The sequence below is a fragment of the Neopsephotus bourkii genome, unplaced genomic scaffold (genome assembly GCF_033783945.1).
Source record: "Neopsephotus bourkii isolate Nb327-2 ecotype Australia unplaced genomic scaffold, CSIRO-AGI_Nbou_v1 NB_1388, whole genome shotgun sequence".
Taxonomy (NCBI): domain Eukaryota; kingdom Metazoa; phylum Chordata; class Aves; order Psittaciformes; family Psittacidae; genus Neopsephotus; species Neopsephotus bourkii.
The window spans coordinates 5,709,006-5,733,299 of NW_026901866.1; the positions used below are offsets into that span (position 1 = coordinate 5,709,006).

The following is a 24,294-nucleotide window of genomic DNA, read 5'->3' on the forward strand; positions in this document are numbered from 1 at the left end:
TTAAACCACAGCTCATATCCGCCTGCTCCTCCCCCTTTTTTTTTGTTTGGTTAGAAGGGACTTTAAACTATTTTCAGCAGATTAAGTGTCAAGCTTTGATTTTCTTCCATCTTAAAAAATAAATCAGTCACATGAGCCTGATGTCAAATTTCTAGCAGAAGAAAGGCACATTTGAAGTGTTTACTATAAGAATGCATTTGGGTAATTTTTCCCCATGTCATTATGAACATTAGACTGACCCAATTAATATGAAATGTTTCTATGCTGCTGGAACAGACCGTGTTACAGAAAGAGCCATTTGCACAACCTGTTCATGATTATGGGCCATAAGGACACAAAGATGGCATAGACATTTGTGGACCATCTGAATTCTTACAGGGGAAGGGGAAAGAGGAAGAAAAAAAAAAAAAAGGATGTTAGCTCAATGTTGTGGGTCATGTTTTTTAATCCAGAGTATTGGACATGTAACACAGCAACAAGAGCTGATCATTTTGTTTAATCACCTTTTGGATCTTTGCCAGATGGTCTCTATTGAGAGCGCTGCAAACAGAGAGAGATGAACTGCGTCTAACATGCCACTAGAGCTTTCCCATAAATGTCTGAGAACTGAATCCAACCAGAATTTAGTCTCGGAGCAGAAAGGGATACATTTAAAAACTATGTGCATTAACTATACTTTTCCCCATAGAATCCTCACTTGGCATGAATAATTTACCCTCTCTTATGCTAATGGGATCATGAAAGTATCCCCGTGTCTTTAGTGCAGCTATTCTCAGCTTTCAGTAATTACCCCACCCAGTGAAAATAACATGGCTTCTGCAGCTGAATGGCCTACTAGTACCTGGCAATTAGAAAGATCACGGCTGACAGAGAAGCGGTCCAGAGATGGACACACAAGCTCCGGCAGCCTGAGGAGCAGTTTGAAAAATTAAAGGCCTTCCACTGTGAACATTTCCATAGTTGCTTAGGATGAGCACGGAGAGAGCAGCTTCTTCAAGTGCATTTTTATTTTTTACAGACGACACAGAGGATTCTAAAGCGCTGTCCGGGCACCCTAATATCAAGGAATAACAACATTTCTTGGTCATTAACAGTTAAAATAAAGCTTGTGGCTTTTTTTAAATTAGTGCCATCTTGTTAAACAAGAGGGAGAGAATTTAAAAGTCAATTAACGTGTGTCCTTCAGTATCTGACAATTTTATCAGCTACACAAAGGAAAATTCTGTAGTATTTCATTAACTAAAAGTTTTTAAAACCCACTATAAAGAAACAGGCTTTGACCTCTGTCCATAGCACTCCATGCTAGGTAGTTCACTATGTAAAAATTATCAGGCTAAAACATCTGGGAAAGAAAGCTATGAAACAGCAGGGAATGTGGCTGGTTTATTGTTTATCTTTTGTTTATGAGGCAGTATTCAAGTTTAATTACTACTCTAAATTAAACTCTAACAGGCATCAGGAGACATCTCTTTACATGACTAAGTTGAAAAAAAAAAATAAATAAAATCCAGAGATTCCAACACTAGATCTTTCAAATAACTTGGTGTATATAGGAAGAAATTACTCAGTCTGTAACAACACAAAAAGACATTTAAGCACTAGCTACTGTATGTTTGAATGTGTTGTGTTATGAAACCTTTAATATTGTAACAAACAATTATAATTTAGCAAATGGAATGTTATCTAACGTTTGGAGGCATATTGGGTTAGGCTGAATAGGATCTGAAGAACAGCCTAAGGGGGAATTCTACTTTTTTCATTTTGAAATACAAATACATAAATATATGTGTGCACACACACATGTATACACATACATATATCTAAAACCACCCCAAAACATGAAGTCAGAAGCAAATCTCTCAACACCAACTATCTTTTAAGTAAAATTCTTTAGTTATTTTCTCTGATCATTCACCTACCAAAAGGAGGAAAGAGTTTGCTATGTTTACCATAACAGTAAGTGACCAGTTGTGGATAAACTTAGCTGTAGGAAAAAATAAAAGTTGAAAGCAACTAGCAAAAGATTATTCCAGATGGCATCTGTCATATTGTATTTAGGGTTATTTTAAAGAGATTACTGCCACTATGAAAACATTCCACTGACAGAGTTTTCCTGTGCTGAAGTTGAAACCCCAACACAACATATCACAAATATGGAACTAAATGATTTCTAATGCATATATAAATTTTTATTTATACCTAAATATAAAAACCTTAAATAGATTAAAAGCTAAGAGTGAGGTAAGAATCTCAAATACAAGTATATGTTAAACCACCACCTTCCCCATTCTAAGCTTTAGTTTAACAAAATGCGAGGAATCTGCAGTTGCCACCAGCCAGATTATTAGCAAAACTGTATAGTGAAGCAAAGATTCACTAGGAAATTTCAATACTATTTATGGAATAGAGAATAGGGACATAAATGTTCAGGAACCCCAACAGTCAAATAAAAAATGCAAAAAAATGTATTTGTTCACGTAATAGGAAGAAAAGACAGGATGTGAGGATACTAAAATGTGACTATATTTAGCTAATCTGGTTCTGGCATCATTATGGTTAATGTGCATGTGGTGTGCAGTGTGAGCTCAGCAGTTACTGGGCCAACTGTCTCAGTATTTCTGGGAATTCTGCCTATTCGCAGTGCAGGGATTGTTCAATTGCTGCAAAATGTACAAAATGAATTTTACAAAAATGAATTGTAAGGAAGGCCCCATTACAACGATTTTACAGCTAAGATGTCAACATCAATTTTTCTTTCATGCATAGCTAATGATTAAAACAACATATTCCATTTGCCTAAGAATTTATTTCATATTGGCACATCAAAATATTGAAATACAAAGTTATCTTTACTCTACCCTTATTATTCATTGCTGCTGAACCCACACCATTGTTCAAACCATGAAAAAATAAAGCAAACTTGGCAAGAAATACTTAAAACAAAGGCTAATCAATATTCTCCAATTTGTCAACATCTCAATTACAGCAATGGAAAAAATGTAAATTTCATGTGCTTTGAACACTAAGGGGTCTATTCTTCTGTCAGTGCACATGCATAACTCCCATCACCATTAATGGGAATTACTCATACATATCAACACAAGGACGGGCCCCTCAAACTTGAAAGGAAAAGATGAATTAATAAGGGCTACTCTCTTCCTGCATCTTCCTCAGCTGAAAAAAGTCATTGTTCTTTAAGAGTTTTTCATACTTTACACAGTTCACCTTTATGAGAGCTGCGCCTTCTGAAATAATGCCTCTCCAGTGAAGCATTATTTATTAGCAAGTTTGATTTTTCACAGTCTGGATATTTGAGCACTTCTATTAGGAATTTCCTTTCTTACAAAAAGTGGGTCTTTTCCAATAAAACCATACCCTATAGCTTTGTAAGTAAAAATACAAAGGAATAAAAATATATTCTGAATCCTTATGATAAATACGTGTACTAGCTTCAGCAGGCTTACTTATACATAGAGAACTAGGAAAAAGAAGTTGTAGCATTAGCTTTTGGATACTAAGTTTTTGGACACTTTCGGAGTGTGTTATTTTGTTAACAACTTACCCTTCTCGTTTTCCTATCTGTTGGAGTTTGGTTCAAAGCTTTACAGAGTTTCAGTAGAGTTTCTATACTAGGAAAGGCCTTTGGGCATTATCAGCTAGTTTTGTAAAGGGATTTGATTTCTATACTATAATTATTACAAGATGGTATATAATGGAGAAGTATACTACCTAATTTTTCCAACATGCACTAACCCAGAGACATAACCTGGGATGAACACATAATTGCAGCTAATATCTTAGTGGACTTTGCCCCAGACTGGATGATAAGTCTTTGCTACAGAAAACTATTGTGACCAGATCTGTGGGACAAACATCAAGCTGTCAGAAAAGTGTTTCAAAACTACTTTAAAATATTGCTCTAGAGAATAGACTATATTACATATAAAGGGGCAGATCTTCATTCAGCACAAGTAGTTCCATTAAAAAAAACACACACACAAAAAAAACACCCCACACCAAATCAAAAAACCCATACACCAATGAACTACTCGCATGGGTAAAGCAAAGTGGATGCAATGCCCATTTGTATTTTTACTGCTGCATAACTTAGAAGAAGTTTCTTGTTTCTGGCTTCTTACTTATGGTCAAGTTTATCACCCCAGGCCTAATCCTAAAGAGATGCTGAACTTCCTGAAAGGTCCTGAAGGAGCACAGCTTTTGTCTGTCTTGGCTGAATCAGGCCCTTTGAGTGACTGAACTAAGAATATGACAAATCAGGTATACAATCCCAGTATCATAAAATATGAAACTGAAACTATTCCCTAGTGCTTTCCTGTAGACCACATGTTTTTAAATCTTAAAAAGATTTATTTCCCACTTTTCATGCATAATCTGACATACTCATTATTTGAAATATCCCATAAAGAGATTAAATAGGAATTAAAGTCTGGGAGCATCATATCCATCACTAGGGTACAAACTGATGAAGAATTCTAGATGTCATTTAGCCTTGCACGTAAAGGCAGTGGCTGTTTTCACTTCGTTTCACAAAGAATAAGGAAAACACAATACCCCAGAAGACTTTCTGTTTTTCCCTGCTCTAAAGAAAAGGGTGGATGATAAAGCTACACACACCTTTTAATCTTCCACTTAGGGTTTTTACACATGTACTCCCTGGCAAAAACCCCAGGGTCTTCTCTCTCCCCTCCCCTTCTCTTAGCCCCTTTCCTGCCATCTCCCTTGCTATAACTCAGCTAACCCAACAGAACCAGCCAGTTTTAAATTTCAGTTGGGACCCCAGTGACCTGTTAATGAATCTACAGAGAGGAGAAAAACTCACAGTGTTGAGTTATGCCTGGTGTTGCTAGCTGACTTGAAGTCAGAAATGCTTGAAGCGTTAACGTAATTGCAAGAATGTGAAAAATGAAGCGTTGGGCTCCTGAGCAAAGCGAAAGGTCAAAGCAAGCCCTACACAAAACAAGTCTCTGGAAGATGGCCTCATTAGACCATTAAATCAGCTTCTTTTTCTCCTTTGTAAGATGTTTAGAGTGTTTTATTTTTATTACTGGATATATCCAACTCTTTCCATGGCAGGGGGAAAGTTGATCAGGCCCACTACACAATTACTAATCTTTAGAATGGTATTGCACAGCATTGATCTGCATTTGTGGAACTAAACTGGAATAAAGTCAATAAATGCCTGGTAGATTACAGGTCTCTAGTACTTTGGTTTGCTAGATGATCAATAAGTTGTATAGCTTAGTTCTTTGTTGAACAAGTGAGGTGACATGTTAAGAACAACATAGACACTCACCACTAATAAAATTAGGATAATCTTTCAACATTTACTGCCTGAAGGCTCCTTTTTTAACTCTTTAAATGCCAGCATGTTTCTAATAATATCAGACACCAACTAGATTAACCCTTTTGATGCCAAAGGGCAGTAACTCACTCTTGTGAAGAAACTCTCCTCCATAAACAGACAAAATGCCTATACCTTTAAGAATTATGGATGGATTCTCCTGTGTAATAAATAGATAGACCTCACACAGAGAAAGCCCACAAAAATTATGTTATCACTCACCCAACTGCTTTCTACCACCACACCTCCCCCCAAAAAAAAATAAAATCACGAGCCATACATCATAGACTTAAGGAAAGCAGAGACCCCTGGAAAGAGTGTTCTCAAGAGCCAGAAGAGACTGACTGTAGCTTGACTCAATCTCTGCTGCCACCAGGCATCAGTGAAGGAGACCGTAAGTTGCTAATGTAAATCAATATTCTCTAATGAGCTCCCATTCCCAAGAAATCCTTTGGGGCAAGTGTTATATGGGAAGCAGCACTTGTGGAAGGTCTTGAATGAAACCTTAATTTGGGAAACCAACTTAACCCCAAAAAGTAACTGCACCGGAATAGCTCAAGAGGGCATCCACCTATCTTGGTATTTCCTGGGACTGACTCACTGCCAGTTCACAAGTTATGAAGTAAATCCTGCTCCCCTTCAAGGAAACAAGGAAAACTCAATACAGGCCTCCCTCTCTTTAGTCTTTCCCAAGGCTGAGGGGGGAGAGCAATCCAAAGCTGTCTGCAGTGGGAATTTTGCCGCTGCTGTAGGATCATACATCTTTCAGCTGCCAGCAGCTGAGTGGAATGCTGATCTGCCACTGGACGACTGCTTTCCTTTAAAAGGCCCAACTGAGCACAAAAGGAAGCATACTAGTGATGTTTTAACCTGCTAGACTGCACAGCACTAGTGACTGATTTCTGGCTCTTCAGCAGTTGTTCTCCTGCAGAAATGAGTGTAACAGGTTCAAATTGTACATATTACCGGAAACCTCAGTCTCTAATGGGAAGTTGGCGTAGGTGTCATCAGCTACTTTTTCTCATGCTTAGCAATACTTCTCGAGCACCTCGAGTTACATTACAGGAAATCAGAGACTAGCGAAGTGCAAGATCTCTGGATGTCAATACAAGGTATTTCTTTAGAGCAAGCATGGCTCAATGAAGAAACTCTTCTAATTTCTAAAGTGTTGCTGGTGCAGAGTGGAGATACAGGTGTGAGAAATTTCTTCCCTAAGGATGGAATGAAGGCACTGTGGAAGACAACTAAAAGGAATCGGTTTTGAGTATGCAAATTATCATCTGCTACATGAAGCATCTTAGCCACAATATACAATGTATGGCCAGCTAACAGACATAATACCTATTCGCTGCTTAGCTGTCAAGCTCTCCCCCTTTATTAGCTGATGAAGCTGTAATGGTTCACACTGGGCCTGGTACAACTCTAATCCAATCACACAGAAAAAAATTCCATGTGATTCATGTTGGAGCTAGATCACACCTTGTGCCATGGTTGCATTCTATCAGCAATAAGATTAACAAATGCATAAACAATTCATACAAATAGGAGACAAACCCAAACCACTCTCCCAGAAACAAACTTTGCAAGTTCCTAGAATTGCAATGGGTATGACACCAGATCGTGAGACAGACGAGGGTATGGAGTTCTGTGCCAAACAGTGGGCCACGTGAGAGACATGAAATCACATATCTGCTCTGCTGCCTAAGCGTGGCAAATACTGTGGTGGGAAGCGGCCTGCAGTGCAAGGCTAGTCAGCACAGCTCTCACCCCGAAGGCTGCTTCTCTCTCCGTTTTGGAATCCCATACAGCCAGCTGGATAGCAAACCTCTCAGCTGGATCTATTTGGCACCCGTAACCCCCAAGTGGGGGAAACAGAGTGGCAAAATGTTGCAGAAGCAGGAGGTGGAGGAAGCATATCATAAGACCTTGTAAAGGTAATGTCTTGCTAGCTAAGACTTACATGTTTACAAAAAAAAACAAAAAAAAACAAACCAAGAACAGATCTCACCTTAAATTTTGATCTTACAAAAATAAATTCCAATTTGATCCAAGAGCGACACTAGACCATCTTTCCCAACTTTTAGCACTTGAGGCTTGATTCTTATACCTTCTGGAGTCACTTATACTTCTAACAAGCAAGTGTAACACACTATCATATCAGAAGGACAGACTGACACTCACTCAGCATGGATGCAAATGACCACACACAAGGTGCAATTCAGAAGGAAATAAAACAAAAAACTCTGAAATAATAATCAAACCTCCCAAACCCTTAAGAACGCTTCACTGTATAGATGCAGCAGAGGTTTTACAGTTCAGGTACCTCTCTACCATTCTGAATCCAGATTTTCAGAAGCAGAAGCAAGTTTGTACAAGCAAGCATTGCAATAAACATTTTTCTGTCCAGTTCAGGCTTTGCTTCTACTTTAGATAATTGAGCAGCTTCAAAATCTCATATAGGAGTCACATCCCCAGTGAACACTACAGGTTGAATTCTCCATCTATAACCCAGCTCAAACAACTGCATCACAGCTGGAAAGTATGTCTGTCATTATATTTACTTACACTACACAAAAATAAACTGTAGATAACCAAATTTGTAAAGGAATTGGCAGAACTAATCAATTGTTATTACAAAGCTTGTTTGAAGATTAGATATTTCACTCTGAAATAATAGTAAAATGCAGCTAAGTAGGTTAGGAAAAGGAAATACCGTCTCCCTAAGTTACAGCTGATTATACTGCAAGTCTGCCACTCCATGTTTACTCTAAGGCAGATGTACTGATATAATAAAAAAAGCTGGAGTTATTTTAGTCATGCCTACTTTGCGGAGGGAAAAAAGTTTGACCTTTTACCTTGCTCGCTGCTGTTGTCTCCACTCTGGGAAGCATGGCCCCCGCTGGAGGGCCCCGGTGTGCCTGCCGAGTGCGTTGAGGTTGCATCATCATGGTCTCTCCAAGATGAAGGATTCTGGTGTCAGAGTGTCAAGGAGTTTTTTCCACAGTTCCCATTCCAATGAAGCAAATGAAGAATAGAAAGAAAACCAGGAGAAAAGGGGAAGAGGGGGGAAAAGCATACACATTAGCATTTGTGAAATGTGTCAAACACCGATACTGCTTGCACAATGTAATAATTTCTCAGCAAAGACAAGCAGATGAGGTACAAAAGTCTAGTTGGTGAAATAAATGACAGATATTTTTCTTTCTTAAATTTTCTGAATACTGGTCTGGATTTAATTGTTTAAATAGTTCTGCATGTCCTGGGTTCAGCAGTAGCAGTCATTTTTTCTCCTTCTTAGTAGCTGGTGCAGTGCTTTGTTTTGATTTTCTGCCTGGGAACAGAGCTGATAGCACCAATGTTTTAGTCTGACCAAGGACTTTCTGAGCCTCATGCTCTGCTGGGCAGGAGGGGAGGCCAGGAGGAAGCAGAGACAAGACACCTGACCCAAACAGACCAAAGAAGTATTCCATACTACAGCACGTCATGCCCAGGATGTAACTGAGAGTTACCCGGAAGCGTCAGGGGTGTGGGGTTGGATGAAGTATCGGTCAGTGCTTGGTTGAGCTGGGGGAGGCGCATTGTCGGTTGGTGGGTGGTGAAGTGTTTTATTCTCTTCCCTTGTTATTTCCTTTGTCATTATTAATATTGGTGGTAGCAGTAGTGATTTGTGTTATACCTTAGTTACTAAACTGTTCTTATCTCAACCCGTGGGAGTTGCATTCTTTTCGATTCTCCTCTCTGTCCCTCTGGGAGTAGGGGGAGGGCAAGAAGGGGGGGAGGGTAGGGGATGACCATCAACCTGCGCATTTATGATACTAGGTGTTCACATTAAGATCAGGATAGTTGGTATGCAAACTACCTCTCCTCACTTTGTTTTTGCATACTGACTAGAGATGGGAGGGGAGAGGAAGGGAAGAAAAACTGTTTCAAGAAGTAGAGGAGAATGTGTACGGGAGAGGAGCATGTCCTCACACCCTACACTCTCTCTCATCCATTTGAATGCTGTAAAATTTCAAACAAATGCAAAGTTGTGAGGAAAAAAGTAAGCTTTCTCTGAAAGACGCTACATACCAGGGAAGATACTTCCTCACCCCCCACTAGCACCTGGATATGACACATTTCAAAAGACTTTCTAGGTGTATCACTCGAACAGTTCACTTACAAGTATTGTCAAGAATAACCACCAGGTGATTATATAAAGTAACATGTCTAGTGATTTTTATGTAATTCTTTCTACATTACTATGCATAAAACATGACAAAAGTGAAAGCAAAAGACAGACGTATGAAGTTTGCAAAACTTGGCTAAGTAAGACCTCAACTACTGTACTTTAGACACATAATTCATGCATGCTTTCTAATTTATTAGGTATTGGCTTTCCCAGGGTGAGGAGCTGCTATTTAAATGGCTAAGTGAGGAAAACTGAATGTTACAGTTTAGCGCTACTTTGTTGAGTGTATTCTCCTCCTGTCCTCCTCCCCTTTCCTGATCATTCCCAATACCCTGCTGTTGCTTAAAGGAAAACAGGAATTCTACTGTACAGGAAGAGCTTTATCAGCACCACATGAAGGCAGGCAAGAGATGGAATTTCCTTTGGCAGAAAAAGAGAGCAAGAACACATGAAACAGATCAGACTAGGGGCTGGACCTGCATTACTTGTCACCTGTATGTGGCAAGTTAAATCAAGTGCATTACAATAATTCAACACAAAGCAAACAACCCCCCCCCTTCAAAAAACAAACAAACAAACAAACACAACCCCAAAACAAATGACAAACCCAAAACCAAAACAAAATGGCTTCTGAGGTTTCAGCATGTCTTAAATCTGCATTGTGAAATAACACCGGACTATTAAAGCACGTGGAAATCCTGGAAGCAGCAAGCAACAGGCTTGAGTAAGTTCTTTGAGCACCACTGATTCTGACCTCATTTACCCTGGCGTGTAGGAGGAATAAGTTCAACAAAATCAACCGATTTGCCCATTGTAAAATTCAGTGTAAGTGTGATTGGAATCAGGTCCCAAAATATATATTGAAACATCTCAAAGTAATCTCCTACCACTGATTAGTACCACATGCTCTATAGCAATGCAAAATACAACTGCCAAATAATGGCTTGCTACAATACCCAGTAACATAAATCTAATGGTCCTGACCCAGAGTGCAGCAGAGACAAAGGGAAGAGCACACAACTTCAAAAGGTTCCCAACAAAGCCCTAGGTGACAAAAAAGTAAGAAGAATCCAAATCCCCTTCACCTTACACAGACATACACATGCACCCATGTACGTGATTCCATGGGAAGGACATATGAGTAAAACCAGAAGACAGTCCAGGATTGAAAATTTGCCTAACCTGTCAGCTCAACATACAGCACAACAGCACTTACGGCACAAAACTCCCACCCCCTTCCAAAACCTAGAGGACTGATCTACTTTTTCTCACACGGAACCACAAAGGGGAAAAAAAAAACAAATCCAAAACACAAACCAAAAATTAGTATTTTATATTCACTGAGATTGTGGTATTAATTAGATCTCAGAAATCACTATTAATACTGCAATCCCCCACTGTTTCATTTAAAAAACAAAACAAAACAAACAAAACCCAAAACAAGAACATTTTATAAAGTCAGGTGAAAACAAACACAAAAAGAGAGATAAGAACTCTTGAGAGTTCAAGCAACCCAGATGTTACTAAAAAGAACAAAATAGTTGAAAATAAGGTTGACAAAGAGTTCAGATGGAAATAAAATGCAAAAACTGAGCAAGTGTCTTTACAGCCTGGATTAAAACACAGCTATGCCTATGAGCTTCTCTTTTTATCTCTGAGTTAGGAAGCCACTCAAATAGCTTCAAGCTGAAGGCAAACAGCAGACAGGAGCTCTTCAGCCCTCTGCAGCCTCTTAGCGTCAGCTGTTTGCCGGATGGTAATCAGATAAAAAGCTAGAAGAAATACATGAAAAAAAAGAAAGAAACAATAGCATAGCATGAGTTTAGCCCTCCAACAACATCAGGCTGGAACCTTCTTTTAGAAAACGTAATAATTGTAAAATGCTCATCTTGGGTAAACTTTTCAGGGAACACAGTGAGTTATGTTAATTTTATGCACTGCAGGCTCTCTTAAGCTGACTGCTGTTGGAACTCCTTATCACACATATGAAAATTACAATAATTAACTGGTAACACCTCAGCTATGTTTTAAGGCAAATGTCATCCAAAACTATCATACTGTATTTCAAAAGCTAGACTGGCCTCAATGTTTCAAAAACCTAACAAGTTGGAAAGGCTCACTGAAAAAGACTCCTGCTGTTGAAAACACTTGCTGCCTCTACCAGGCTGAAGTTGTTCTTGACCTCAGTTTGTAGATCTCATTTTAGAAAGACAGACTGTATTGATTGGGAATTTCTTGTGACGCAGCTTTCTTGAGGAAGCAATCTGGCAGAATTTTGCTGAAGGACAGAAATAATAAGATGGGATACTTATAAGATGAGACAGTGAAGAAATCTGAAAGACAAATAGCTAGACTTTAGTATAAAAAATGACAATTCTAGGGGTGGAGTTTACAGCCTCATAAAAAGGCAATATTCTTTTGCTTTGGACTACAATCATTGCATGTGTCAGTGAACTCCTTTTTTCCTCTCCCAGACTGCTTCCAACTTTGCATCTCTCAAGAATATTTCTTGGTCAAATGCCTAATCATAAGTAGCTATTTTATGTATGCCTTCACACAAAAAAATGGAACCAAATGACACATCTGAAGTGTACTTCACTGGAAATACTATACCAGTATAGGTTAGGTACCCAAAGAGATCTGCTGATATTTACTGCATTTTTTCTATTAATTTCAATGAAATTTGTATTAAGCTATCACACTGTATAAAAACCCCAAACCAAAAAAGCAACCAACCAAAAAAAAAAAAAACAAACCCACCAACACTAACAAAAAACACCCACAAACCAAACAAAAAACACAAAACGAACAGAAACCCAAAATGTTAGCAGGGCTTCTCATCTTCTTGCAAGTTTTGTAATATACTTTGCAGAAACACATTGACAAGTGTGGATGATGTCTGCCAAAATGCAACTGCCTGTTTTGTGTACGTGTGCATACTATCAAATTTTCACACACGTATGACCTAAACTAATGTCAGGTACCACAGAAGGTAAACAGCACACATGTATCTATTCCCAGTAGTTTTAATAATTGGGAGTCAAATACGGTGCTGCTCTTGCTCTTACCTAATTGTGTTAAAGAGCAGTGTTACCAGGAGAAAAGCAGTGAATACTGAGTAGAGCACAATAGAAGGAGATGGAAAATAGATACAAGAAGCTAGGTCTCTAGGGGCAGTATTTTCTATTTGCTGGGCTACAGACTCACAGCTGATAATGCAAGTTGTAATTAATATAAAAGCAGGAGACAATATGGGGAAAGCTTGTACTAGCAGGGCCACAGGAGATCACTCCGCTGCTATCCACTGTTTCTCATTTACACACACAGCCTTCTCTAGAAAACACAATTTTGTCAATGCTTTTTCCCTTGGAATTTAAAAACAAATAAAATAAATAAATAAAAAAAAATTGATTTAGCACCACCACAGAATTTTGCTAAGTCTAGAAAAGGGCAACAGAAAGGATAAGAGTCGCCTGGTATATAAAGTAAAGCTGACGCATCATGTTTTTATTGATGTGGTGAATCTGGTGGAAACTATGAGAGTTTTTATCTGACACAGGATTTATAGAACAGAGATGTTGTAACAGAAAAATTTGATATAGGATAACCTTCTGTTAAATTGCAATTTTTACTTTCTATGCCCAGAATTTCCACTGGGCAAAGTCTGGCTAGTTTTTTGTGAGTGTACATACTCCAGCTAGGGCTGATTCTGATCTCACACTGCTCTTTATAGTGATATTAAAGACTCAATTAACCAGAAGGAATTTGCTTCTTATTTATAACTGGGGAGTAAAATCAATCAGGCCAGCTGATACCCATGTAAGTAAGTGAAGCTGGATTTGGATCACAAGCATTAACTGAAGTTTGAAGTATACAGCTGTGACAGGATCAGGCCCTCACATTTGATCATATGAAATGGACAAAAACATTGATCTTGCAGGAACAAATAAAACACAACTTACTTTCATAAAAGAAACTACAATGATGATAGAGCTCATTCTTTGGGAAGGTGGTTGAACTCAAATGTCTAGAGGTTTCTCTGGTAAATTAATTTTTCAAACACAAAACTGAACCAAGGTACTGACACAGATGGCATTTCTCCCCCAGCCAAGTCGTGCTCACTTTGCTCTTACAAGTAACACATGTAAACACACTGGAATGACTGACATGACTGATACCACAAAAGTCTGTATCTAGGTATGTCCATATATCAAAAGGTGATATACTATGCTGTATATAGAAACCTATACACATACAAGCACATGCATGCATCTGTGTCTATGTTTTGTATGCACATAGTTCAGGATGGTATCTTAGAGACTGTTGTGGAGTGCAGCAATAATAAACTTACTATGTAAAGAAACTTTCAGAAAGATAATGAGCCATGTTACATGTGTTTTCTAAAAAAGACTACTCCTGATACTACCAAGATTTATTTTCTTACAGGTATTTAGTATGATAACTTTTTTATATCAGAATTACACAGTTTAAACAAAACCCAAGGCATTGTGATCTGTCAGGTATTCATGTATGTATGCACATATATGCACAAGTTTTAATTCTTATCCCTCAATTTTGCATTTGAAAAAATGTCAGGAGGAATTTTTGACATTCCTAGTATGTGGCCACATTCTGAAAAGCTGTGTGCTTTGTATTTTCCAATTAAGACTGAAATCAGACATGTAATCCACCTGCCAGCAAGGAACTGAAACTTGAAAAATCGGGGGTTTGTTGTTTTTGCAATTGTCCTTCTATGTCATTCTGTGTGGCTCCAATTCATCTAGACTGACAACTCAAAACAAAGAGGAATACCAGTGTCAAATAGGTAGTGGAACACATTATCACTTGAGTTTGAGAGAACCCAATTTAAAATTAAAACACTCAAATTTGATCTGTAGATGAACTTTGACTATAGAATACCTTGGCCCACCTAAAAGAGGAATACACAACATTCTCTACAGTCTTGGAAAGTTCATGATGCTCCTTGCCCCTTCAGAAAAGCTTAGGGCTTTACAGGAACATCCTATGTCTTCAGACACATACTGAAAAATTTGGCAATTAAAGAAAAAAGTTTGACTTATTATTGTTGCAGTTTGCTACTTAGTTTGCCGTCTGACACACCACAAACAGAAAGGACACATTGCATTTCTTGTGTACTCCCACCTGTCCATCAAAGTGTGGTATACCTGGTGACTGCAGCATCAGGCCCCCACTTACTTCCTCATTATTCAGTGAAATCTTACCTAAAGGTTTAGTTATAGCACTAGAAATACTAACACCCCCCCCCCCCCCGTTTTTTTTTCTTCATCTGCAGGATGTCAGGAATTTGCATAGACCATTCTTTGAGAAGAAATACTAACGAAACTTAAAATGTCTAGATGTCCAAAAGTACAAAATAAAAGGATCTCGTCATTTGAGGGCTGAAAGGTTTAACATTCAGACTAATATTTCTCTTCTACAGCTAAGGCATCGGATTTCTAATCTGTCAACAGTCTTTTTTTACAAACAAAAAGAGATGTATGCATATTTCTATTCATTTTTAATTATATTTTATAAATTATGATCTGTATATTATTACCTCTGAACTGCAAATATGTAGAACATATAAATAAATATAAAAAAGAGTGAGGCCCTGTTCCCAGAAAAGGCAGTAGAAGGAGAGCCATAAACTTCTATGGGAGAATTAGTAGGCTTCAAAGTAAGTTTGAGCTAAAGGAAGAATTGTGTGGTACCAGGTTAAGTCAGGTACAAAAGAAATGTAATTAAAGTACAAAATGTTAACCTATGCTAGAAAAAAATTTTGAATCTCCAGATTTTACAAGCATTATGTTTTTCAGATTTGAATACCTCAAAAGGAAACAAACAAAAAAAAAGATATGTTGGCAATCTCAACAGATATCTTAGGCTGAACAGAGAATGCAGGATAGGGCTTGGAATATTTATATTGAACAATAATAAATTGTCTGTGCTGGGAAATTCAGCTTGAACTGCAGCTGGAAAGTTTTCTTTCCGCTTTTCTTTTTCTTTTTTTTTCCCTAACTGGTCTGGTTCATCCAGGCCATAGCTGTAATTACCTTCTTCCCATCTACAGCTAATACCTCAGAGCAATAAAAAAATATGAGGGTGTTAAAAATTCAAACGCTAATTATGGGCTGTTATATTTACTAAACACAGCAGAGTAATAACAAAAGTTTCAGCTTCTTGTGGCCAACGCTGCACTATTTGATCTACCAAGTCCCTGGACCCTTTACACTTACTGTATTACATAACAGTTAATAGCGCACTAAAATAAAATTCGATAAACAGATTTATCACCAAACACGTATAGTGCAACCACTTACAGCTGTCTCCTTTTTCCAACAAAGGTATGGCTCTGAAGAGTTCATTCCTTTGTTGATTTTGGTTTTGGTTTCCAATTAAGTTATATACATAGTAAAGCAGTAGGTTTTGTAAAGGGAAGCATGCCCTAATTGAGTACTCCATTTAAAGTCTTATGGCAAATATTGGCTAATCCTACAATTCTTGCTCTTACTTTCCCTTATGCCTGTTCTCAGCTCTAGAAAAAGAATAAAACCGAGAGCTGCCTTAGTTCCTAGTTCAGCATTCACACTGTCACTGCTCCCACCCCTCGCATCCACATTAAACGCACACGGTATAGCTTTATACCACTTAGTAAGAATAGAGGTTTATGGATTTTTGGGGTGTCAAACAGCTGTCACAAACTGTCACCTCCACAAGAGAAACCTTGGCACACAACAAATTAACCTACATTTCTTTTTGGCTATCATTATTCATAGCCAATCAGTTGAAATGCTCCTAGTTATTTCATGTGCAAATAAAATCATGAGGGGAAGACCCCAGGATCAGAATAGTGAGCCAATACATAAAACAGAGGAAACAACATGCTATCTCTGTCCTTCTGAAGTGGCTCATCATCACCCCTGCACCAACTTTCACCAAATGAGATCTAGCCTGAGGCTGTATATTAAATATGCATATCAAAGCAAATGAAAAAATAAACCTAGAGAGTCAGATTGGATAAATTTGCATGCTTGAACTACTGCATTTTCAGGTAGATGTTCACAAATGATAGCTCATTTTTTGATAGTCTTGTGTGTTTATATTAGCAAATTTTTAAAGCTTTTTCTTCCTTATGAATAAAAGTGGATTGCTTCCTGCTGGAACCTTTGTGCAGTACAAATATAAACGTGTACACACATGGTAGTTTGACTAAGCTATAGAGGAGTCTTAAAAGTTTTGTTGGGAAAATAAGCTAATATATATATATATGCATATATAGAAAAATCCAATAAGGAGACAAATTTCCCAAAACGCATGAATAAAATGTAACTATGTGATACAACTCTTCATTTCCCAGTTGGTGTTCTGGTTGCACAAATTATTCCTTCCTTTCAAAACAAATAGCAGGGGGCTAAAGTAAAAACATTACAGCTCAAATCTCCAGGAAATAAAAAGCTTTAAATTATAATACCCAATGAAGTGGTAAACCCTAACGGGTACAAGATAAATGGGTTGTCATATTTATTTGAGCTTGTGTTTTGGGCCACAAAAGCAAGAGGAGATTCTTCTTAAGGAAGATAATAGTTATCAAATCATCAAAATGCTAACCCCCTCCATCCCTGTCCTATCATTGTGTGTGAATTTAAATATTATAATGGAGCACTGCAAACTGGCTTGAGCATTCGCCATCTGCCAGAACCCTAAACGGGCTAGTTTATCTAATCTCTTCAATATAAACATAAGCATGCTCCATTTCTACACTTCCACTTGAAACACACTCTTGTAAAGAAACTGCACTGGAGAAACATGTACTTTTTTTTTTTTCTGTTGCTCTGAGCAATACACAGTGACCCCCTATCTTTCAGGTTGCCACTCATTTCAATTTCTTTTCTAGTACTCTCCCAGAACACTTATGCACAAAAATGTAGGGTTGTAAAATGCCATAAAACAAATATTTCTGAAAGTGTCATGCCTCGTGGAGTTTATTATCTACATGTGAGATAGCTAATCAGCAGAGAAACTTTCAGAAACCTCTGCATACTTCCCCCCACCTCATAATAATAGATTTAAAATGTAAAACATCACAAAAACCTTGTCCTGCCATGTTTACTGAGTACAAATGGGAAAATGAAAGCTAAGGCCTGGGTCCAAAAATATTTCCTGGACTCTGTAACTATGCTGTGCTAGGAGCAGGGCATATAGAAGAATTTATTATTATCTCCCAATTCAGCCTCAGTCCAGGACTAATGTAATTATCAAATATGCACACAAACAACATGTTTCCAAAGGAAACAAAAGCTCCTGGAAAGCTCACTCTCTCCCTGGGCTCACAGCTACTCTTAACACACTGGGAAATGAAGGCAGGCGCCTGTGCAGAAAGCATGGTTAACTTCGCACTGGGTGTTAAATTAATATTTCAACCACTAAAATATTAGACTGTATCTTTTAGATTATGAGTTCAACTGAACCTAAAACTGTGTAAACCCCTTTCCCCCCCAGGGATGCATTCCTATAAATAAACTAGAGTTCACACCCACTCTTTTTAACCAAAGCTATTCCTTCCCTTTTCTGCGGTACCAGCTGTAACCTTTCCTTTCACATCCCGAAGACTCTTTGCATCTACATCTCTTGAAGGATCACAAGAGCTGCTCTGAAACCCGGAAAAACAAAGGCACTTTCTATACCACTCACACCAGTGTGCAGTCCTACACACATAACACTAATTCACCAACTCCTAAAGTGTTAAAATCAACCGCTAACCTACAGTTACTCAATCATCATTCTCTCCAGCTTTCTGTAATACATTGTTAATAATTGCTTCATCAAGGTTACTGTCTTTTATTATGAAGATGCTTCAGGCGTTTGGCAATAAGTCCGTATTCTGACAATAAGTTGCTATAAAGCACAAGCATTGGAAACTCTAATGTGCTAACCCCCTTTTTTAATGCAATGTAGTATTGCCAATAATTCTCATCACTTGTCATCCCCACAAGAGGGAGGGGGGGAGCAATCAGCAAACTTTCTCCCTAACTTTCTTCTCTGTTTTTCCTTACATTGCTGCACTGCTTACAGAGTTGGCAAAGAGGAGAAAGCACCGACCTCCACACCAAACCGCAGTTTGCTACCTCCCGAAGCCAAACCAGGAAACTTTACAAACCATTGCAAACTACCTGCTTTGCAGATGGAAACAGAAGGAACCCTTTGCACTTCTACAACCTTACAAAGAGAGAGGGAAGGAAGATGGGATCCCAGCTTACAAGAGGTTAGAGCAGTAATAACAATACTACTAACAGACAACAGCAGCAAAACAATAGAATGAGGAGAGGTCCTTTGAGCAGGTTAAAGTCTTAAAAAAGTGCCATAAGGAAATCAGAAGGACTTACATGGTCGGCTAAATTTGTGGAAGATCCTGAGAGTTCTTCGTGGTCTGATTTGGAGCTGCCATCCCTTTCATCAATAACGAGATCTATTGGCATTTTTCCTTTCAAACAACTAATGTACCGATGGCAGAAGTTATCACACAATTCATGAACCTGAAAACAGTAACAAGAATAATAGTATCAATAGTGGCAAAATATTGGATTGCAACCTTTTTTTTTTTTTTTTTTTTTTTTTTTTTTGCTAGCAAGAACAACCTTCTGACCTACTCAAGTAACTCTAAGGGGCACAATAGTTGAAGGCAAGGAAACAATAGAGAAATTGTTGCAGCATATATTATTCTCTAGAGACTTGCCGCAGCAACAAGTTAAAGAGAGAGTGATAGTGGGCTCAGCCTGGTGTGCAGAGAAAAATCCGATATGATGATAACATCAGTGCGCTGGGAGCTGGACACGGGAGGTTTCTCTGGAGCATACGCAGCCCAGACAGGTACAACGAGTCACTCGGGATGGGATCTCTTTAAACCGGGGCTAAAAAAAGGTCTGAGTGACCGGGAACCCGACAGCGAAGCGACTCGCTGAGGCTGTGGGAACGAGGGAAGAGGAGAGGAAGAGCAGTTCTCGTTCCCTGGCACAGCCCCCTCCCAGCGCCGCGCAGGGGCCCCCTGCCTCTGCGAAACACTTAGCGCCTGCTTGGGGTTCCTATGCCGGCCGGAGCTGGGGAAAGGCAGCAGTGCTTTCACCTCTCTTTTTGTTAAAACACGTTGTTTCCGAGTAGGGAAAAGAGATTCTACTGAGGGAAGGGGTACGACGGGTGGAAAGGGTTTAACAATATTAAATATTAAAATCGCACTGAAAAAAAAAACCAAAAGAAACAACAACAACAACAAAAAGCCAGGCTGTGCATGACTGTCGGGTGTCACATGCTCTGATGGCACAGGTCACACTGTCACACCGCGTTTCCCGTCTCCCCTGGCCATGCTTACAAGTCAGCCCAAACAGTCACGGGTGGGCTGGGGGGGCAAAGAAAGGGAGGACAGGGAGGGAACGGCTTGCCCGCAGCCCACCTTTCATGGCTCTTACCTTTTCTAATTCCAGAAGGTGAAACCTTAGTACTTGTATTGCTTGGATCATCTGCAAGAAAGTTTTGAGCAAGGGGTTAGTTGAGAGACAGGAGCACGGGGTCTGTGCGGAGCTGCGAGCCTGAGGGGGACAGGGGGTGTCAGGGCGCACAGGCATCACCCAGGAGTTTAGCGCATTGGTCACTCTTGAGCAGTTTTGATCAACTTTAACCTATGTACATGATTTTTAACATATTTTTTCCAGGAGCGGTGATTAGTGCTTTATTACAGCAATCCTGTAGAAAATCTCTTCCCCTTTTCCTCGCTCCCTCTCACCGCCCGGCCCTCACTCCTGAGGGGCCGCCAAGAAGTCAAACACACTCTCCCACCCACCCCCCCCCCCCGTCCCCCCGTCCCCGGCCCGCAGGAAAAAGGGAGGGAAAAGGATGAATAGTTTGGCATCTTCTTTACAAGCGGATTTAGACACTTTGAATATTGAAATCATTCACATTAGCAAAAGAATTGCGTTAGAAAGCTCCATCTCTGTCTTCTTAAGCAGTTACTTCCTTCAGTTTAGCTTCCCGTGGCTTTCAAACACAGCTTTGCAATGCATTGGGGCTCGGGAGTTCGCCCTGGCTCACTTTAAAAGTGCAGCTCTTTGAAGACTCTCGACGGCAGCTTTCCACCCCCTCCCCCCCGCATCCCCCTGTCGGCTGCACAGCTCGGGTGCCCGGACGGCGGAGGGCGCTTCCAGGCAGCGGGCGGGAGGGGAGCGGGGCAGGGCAACGCGGGGCAGGGCAACGCAGGGCAGGGCAGGGCAGGGAGGCGAGCAGGCCTTACCAAATTGTCCAACTCTGGATTTGAAGAAAAAAGTGGTTTTTCAGCGCGGACCTGCAAGAATAAGGAAAAGCGGAGTGAATTGCAGCTTCTGTCCTCAGCCCTGTCACTGAATCACTCGAAGGGGGAGAAAAACCCCTGTGATCAAACCAGCCGGGACAGATAAGACCAAGCCCTGACTGGATTCCCCGGAGTCACCCGTGTGTGAGCAGGGCCCGCTCCTCTTCTGCCTGCCCTTGCCACAGGAGCCCCCTCTTCTTGATCTCCTGCCTTTCCCCCGCTCCCTCTGCCTCCAAACCCCGGCAGCAGTTCTATTTGCCCTTTAACGCGGGAGGGCGAGGGCCGGGACTCTCAGCCCGGCATTGTGGAGGGGCTCCCGGCGGAGGAGGATCCGGGCCGGCCGGGTCGGCATCTCCCTCTGACCCCCCCCCCCCCGGGCGGCCGGAGATGGGGCGCAGGGGGCTGGGGAGGGATGAAAGCAGGGGAGCTGCACCATGCGAGTGGCCGGCCTCGCAGGTCGAGGGCCTGAGAAAGGTGCGAGAGTGCTGGGAAGGGCTGGGCGGGGGGAGCGGTGCCGGACCTGCTTGGCGAAGACGGCGATGTCCTCGTTGAAGGAGTCGGAGGAGCAGACGTCCCCGCCGGCCACGCCGGGCTCCCGGGGCGTGCAGGTCGCCAGCTCGCACTTCTCAAAGACCAGAGCTAAGAGGGGGAACAACGGGTGCCTACCGGGCAGTGGCACACAAAGAGAGGGAAGGGGGTGGGGGAGAGGGGGGAAGAAGAGCTCTAATCAACAAGTATTTTTTTTTTGTTTGTTTGTTTTTAAAATGCACGGACACACAGACACGACGGACACACGGACGCAGCCACTCTCTGCAGCCTCTCGGTATCGCTTCGGGCAGGGCAGGGCAGGGGAGAACAACAGTTCGAAATAAAAATGCTAGGTGTGGTGGAGGTTTGAGTTTGGTTTTATTTTCTTTTCCCCTTTTGAAACTGCCGTGGCCGAGCTATATCCCCCGTGCGGTCCCCACGGCTGAGGACAAAAGTGACCTCTCCTCCTAACGCACCAGGCACCAAACCCGCTCCCGCAGGCAACAGCTCAACTGGGAATCTTCCACTTTTTGCCACAGTTTAAAATAACACGAAACCTGGAAGATCCCATCCCTCCCCTCCAGCTATGACCTAAAATGAGAAGCACGGCTAGGCAAACTGCAAACTACTTAATACGTAATTTTATTTTTCAAGGGGCCTGCTAACAAAAATGTGGCGAAGTTTCCTGGCTTAGGAAGCACACCCAAGTAAAATACCAGCTGTCCAGATAAGTGAGCTGGGGAGGGGGCGGAGGGAGGGAGCACTTTGCGAAATATTTTCCCATAGTTGGTGTAGTCAGAAAAAAAATTATCTGCCTGCTAAGTAGTAAGCATGCATTTTGTTTCTTTTCCCCTTTGGTGCCTGATCAAGGCCCCGTGCTCCGTCATAGATGTTACTATCTCTCCCTTTAAGCTCATTTAGTTTTTTTTTTTCTAAAAGGCACTGAAGAGAATCGGTGTCATTGCCCCCAAGCAATGCCTGGCACAGGCTTGAGCTCTGCCGGGTACGTGTTTCTTTTTCCTCGCGTTCTTTCTTTCTTAAATAGAAAACTCAGCTCATTGCCCCCGATGTGTTTATTTCTCCTGTCTCAGGGAAATGCTGCTTGCAAGAAGCGAACCCCTTTTATTCTTAATACCTTCCGCGATGTGAATAGCTCTTTATTTACAGTGTTGGAAGGGTGTTATTATGGCACGGAGGAGAACATCAGAACAACACTTCTCCAACTAAAACCCAGAGCAATGAGAGCTGCCTCTCCTATCTGAACTCTTAACTGGGGCCTTTCCGAGAAAGACTAAAAACACACGGGGGGAAAGAAAGCAAGAGAGGGAAAAAAAAGGCGGGGGGGGGGGGGGGGGGTTGAGAAAAAAAGAGGGGAAAAAAAAAAAAAGACAAAGCAAGACAACGACCCTCCCCCCAGTCCAGCCTCCCTCCCCTAGAGGTCTGCTTTTCCAGGACCCGTTTCCCGCGGGTGTTTGCACCCCAGCTAAAAGCCAGGCTGGGATCGCACTCTTCCTGAAATTGCCGGCAGTGGCAGTGCCACCGCCACCGCGCGGGTCTCCCTGCGGAGCGGACTGCTGGGGGCTACCCGCAGGACCGTCCCTACCCCCCGCCCGGCTCCGGGGCTCGGTTGCCCGCTGCGGCCCCGCTGGAGCCCCCACCACCCGCCCTGCTTCTGCCCCGCCGCTCCGCGGGCACCGGCGCTGCGGAGCCCGGCAGTGGCGCCTGGCGACCCGGAGGCACCTACCCGTAGATCGCATCCTTGTCCCGCTTCAGGGCGTCGTTGACAGCGGAGCCCATGCTGGCCGGCATGACATTGGGGTGCGGGGCGTGAGCGCCGTAGTGCTGCCCGGCGTGGAGCGGCGGGCCATGGTTGAGGTGGTGCACTGGGGGTATCGGCCGGGGGGCGTGGGGGTCCCCGTACATGGAAGCCGGCACCCCTACTCCGTCCATCCCGCCGTAGTGAGGCAGCTCATCGTACTGTCAAAAAACGGGCCGGAAGAGCAGAAAGAAAGAGAAAGAAGGGAAGAGAGAGGGAGAGGGAGAGAGAGAGAGAGGAATAAAAAAACAAACAAACAACAACAACAAAAGTCAGAGGAGAGTAAAGCACCCGGACAGACACAAACAGAGCAAAACAAAACAAGAACAGCCACAACAGAGAGAGAAATGTGCAAAATGAAATCAACTGGGACCGGGAGCAGAGGCTGGAGAGGCTGAGGGAGGAGTGGGGGTGCGGGGAGAGGTGAAGGGGGAAAGTGTGTGTGTGTGTGAGTGCCCTCCCGGGCGTGCGGGGGGAGCCGCTCCTCTTCGCCATGGGCAGGGGAGCCCTCGCAAGGAAACGGGAATGGAAAGGAAGGAAACGGAGGGGAAAAACTAGGGTTACTCTGCGTTAGAAAGGAAGAACAACAACAACAAAAAAGTAGAAATGAATAAACAAGCAGAATTAAAAACAACTATATAAATAAATCAACACTGGGAAGGAGAGAGGAAAGGTAAGGGTGCATGGGGAAGGGGGGAGATGAAGGGGGAAATAATCTGAAAGTTACCAGAAACATTATTTAGTAGCAATTCCCCTTGTCCTTGTCAAAGCCAGAGACAGAGAGAAAAAAAAGAAAAAAAGAAAAAAAAGAAGAAAGCAGCTATATGTGTATACATATATATACGTTCGTATATACACACACACACATATGTATTTCTCAGCCTTTCCTAGGCAGCGGAGGTAGCGGCGGCAGCAGCCTCAGCAAGCTTTCCCCTGTGAAACCCGTGCTACTGAGCAGGCAGGGAGCAGGGAAATCGCGCTGCTGGGGGAAAAGCTAAGAGAGAAAAAAAGCGTGGAACAATTGCAGAGGGAGACACACACAGAGAGACACTCACGCACGC

The 24,294-nt window shown here is 41.6% G+C and overlaps 1 protein-coding gene across 15 annotated transcripts in view; it reads right to left on the minus strand.

Annotated features, from left to right (window-relative positions):
* Window positions 1–24,294, minus strand: part of MEIS2 (Meis homeobox 2) — a 174,994-nt gene that overhangs the window by 148,921 nt on the left and 1,779 nt on the right. For 11 of the 15 annotated variants that reach the window (XR_009727598.1, XM_061367682.1, XM_061367684.1 and 8 more), the window contains 6 exons: window positions 23,162–23,394; window positions 21,410–21,551; window positions 20,833–20,883; window positions 20,015–20,065; window positions 18,938–19,087; window positions 8,218–8,332 (listed from right to left, as the gene is read on the minus strand). Coding sequence is in view for 14 of the 15 variants with exons in the window: in XM_061367682.1 (XP_061223666.1) it covers window positions 8,218–8,332; window positions 18,938–19,087; window positions 20,015–20,065; window positions 20,833–20,883; window positions 21,410–21,551; window positions 23,162–23,394 (742 nt within the window). In the remaining variant the exon portion in view is untranslated. Of the gene's footprint in view, window positions 1–8,217; window positions 8,333–18,937; window positions 19,088–20,014; window positions 20,066–20,832; window positions 20,884–21,409; window positions 21,552–23,161; window positions 23,395–23,960; window positions 24,124–24,294 lie in introns of those variants that run through there. The other 4 variants (XM_061367683.1, XM_061367694.1, XM_061367691.1 and 1 more) reach the window with 1 other exon arrangement.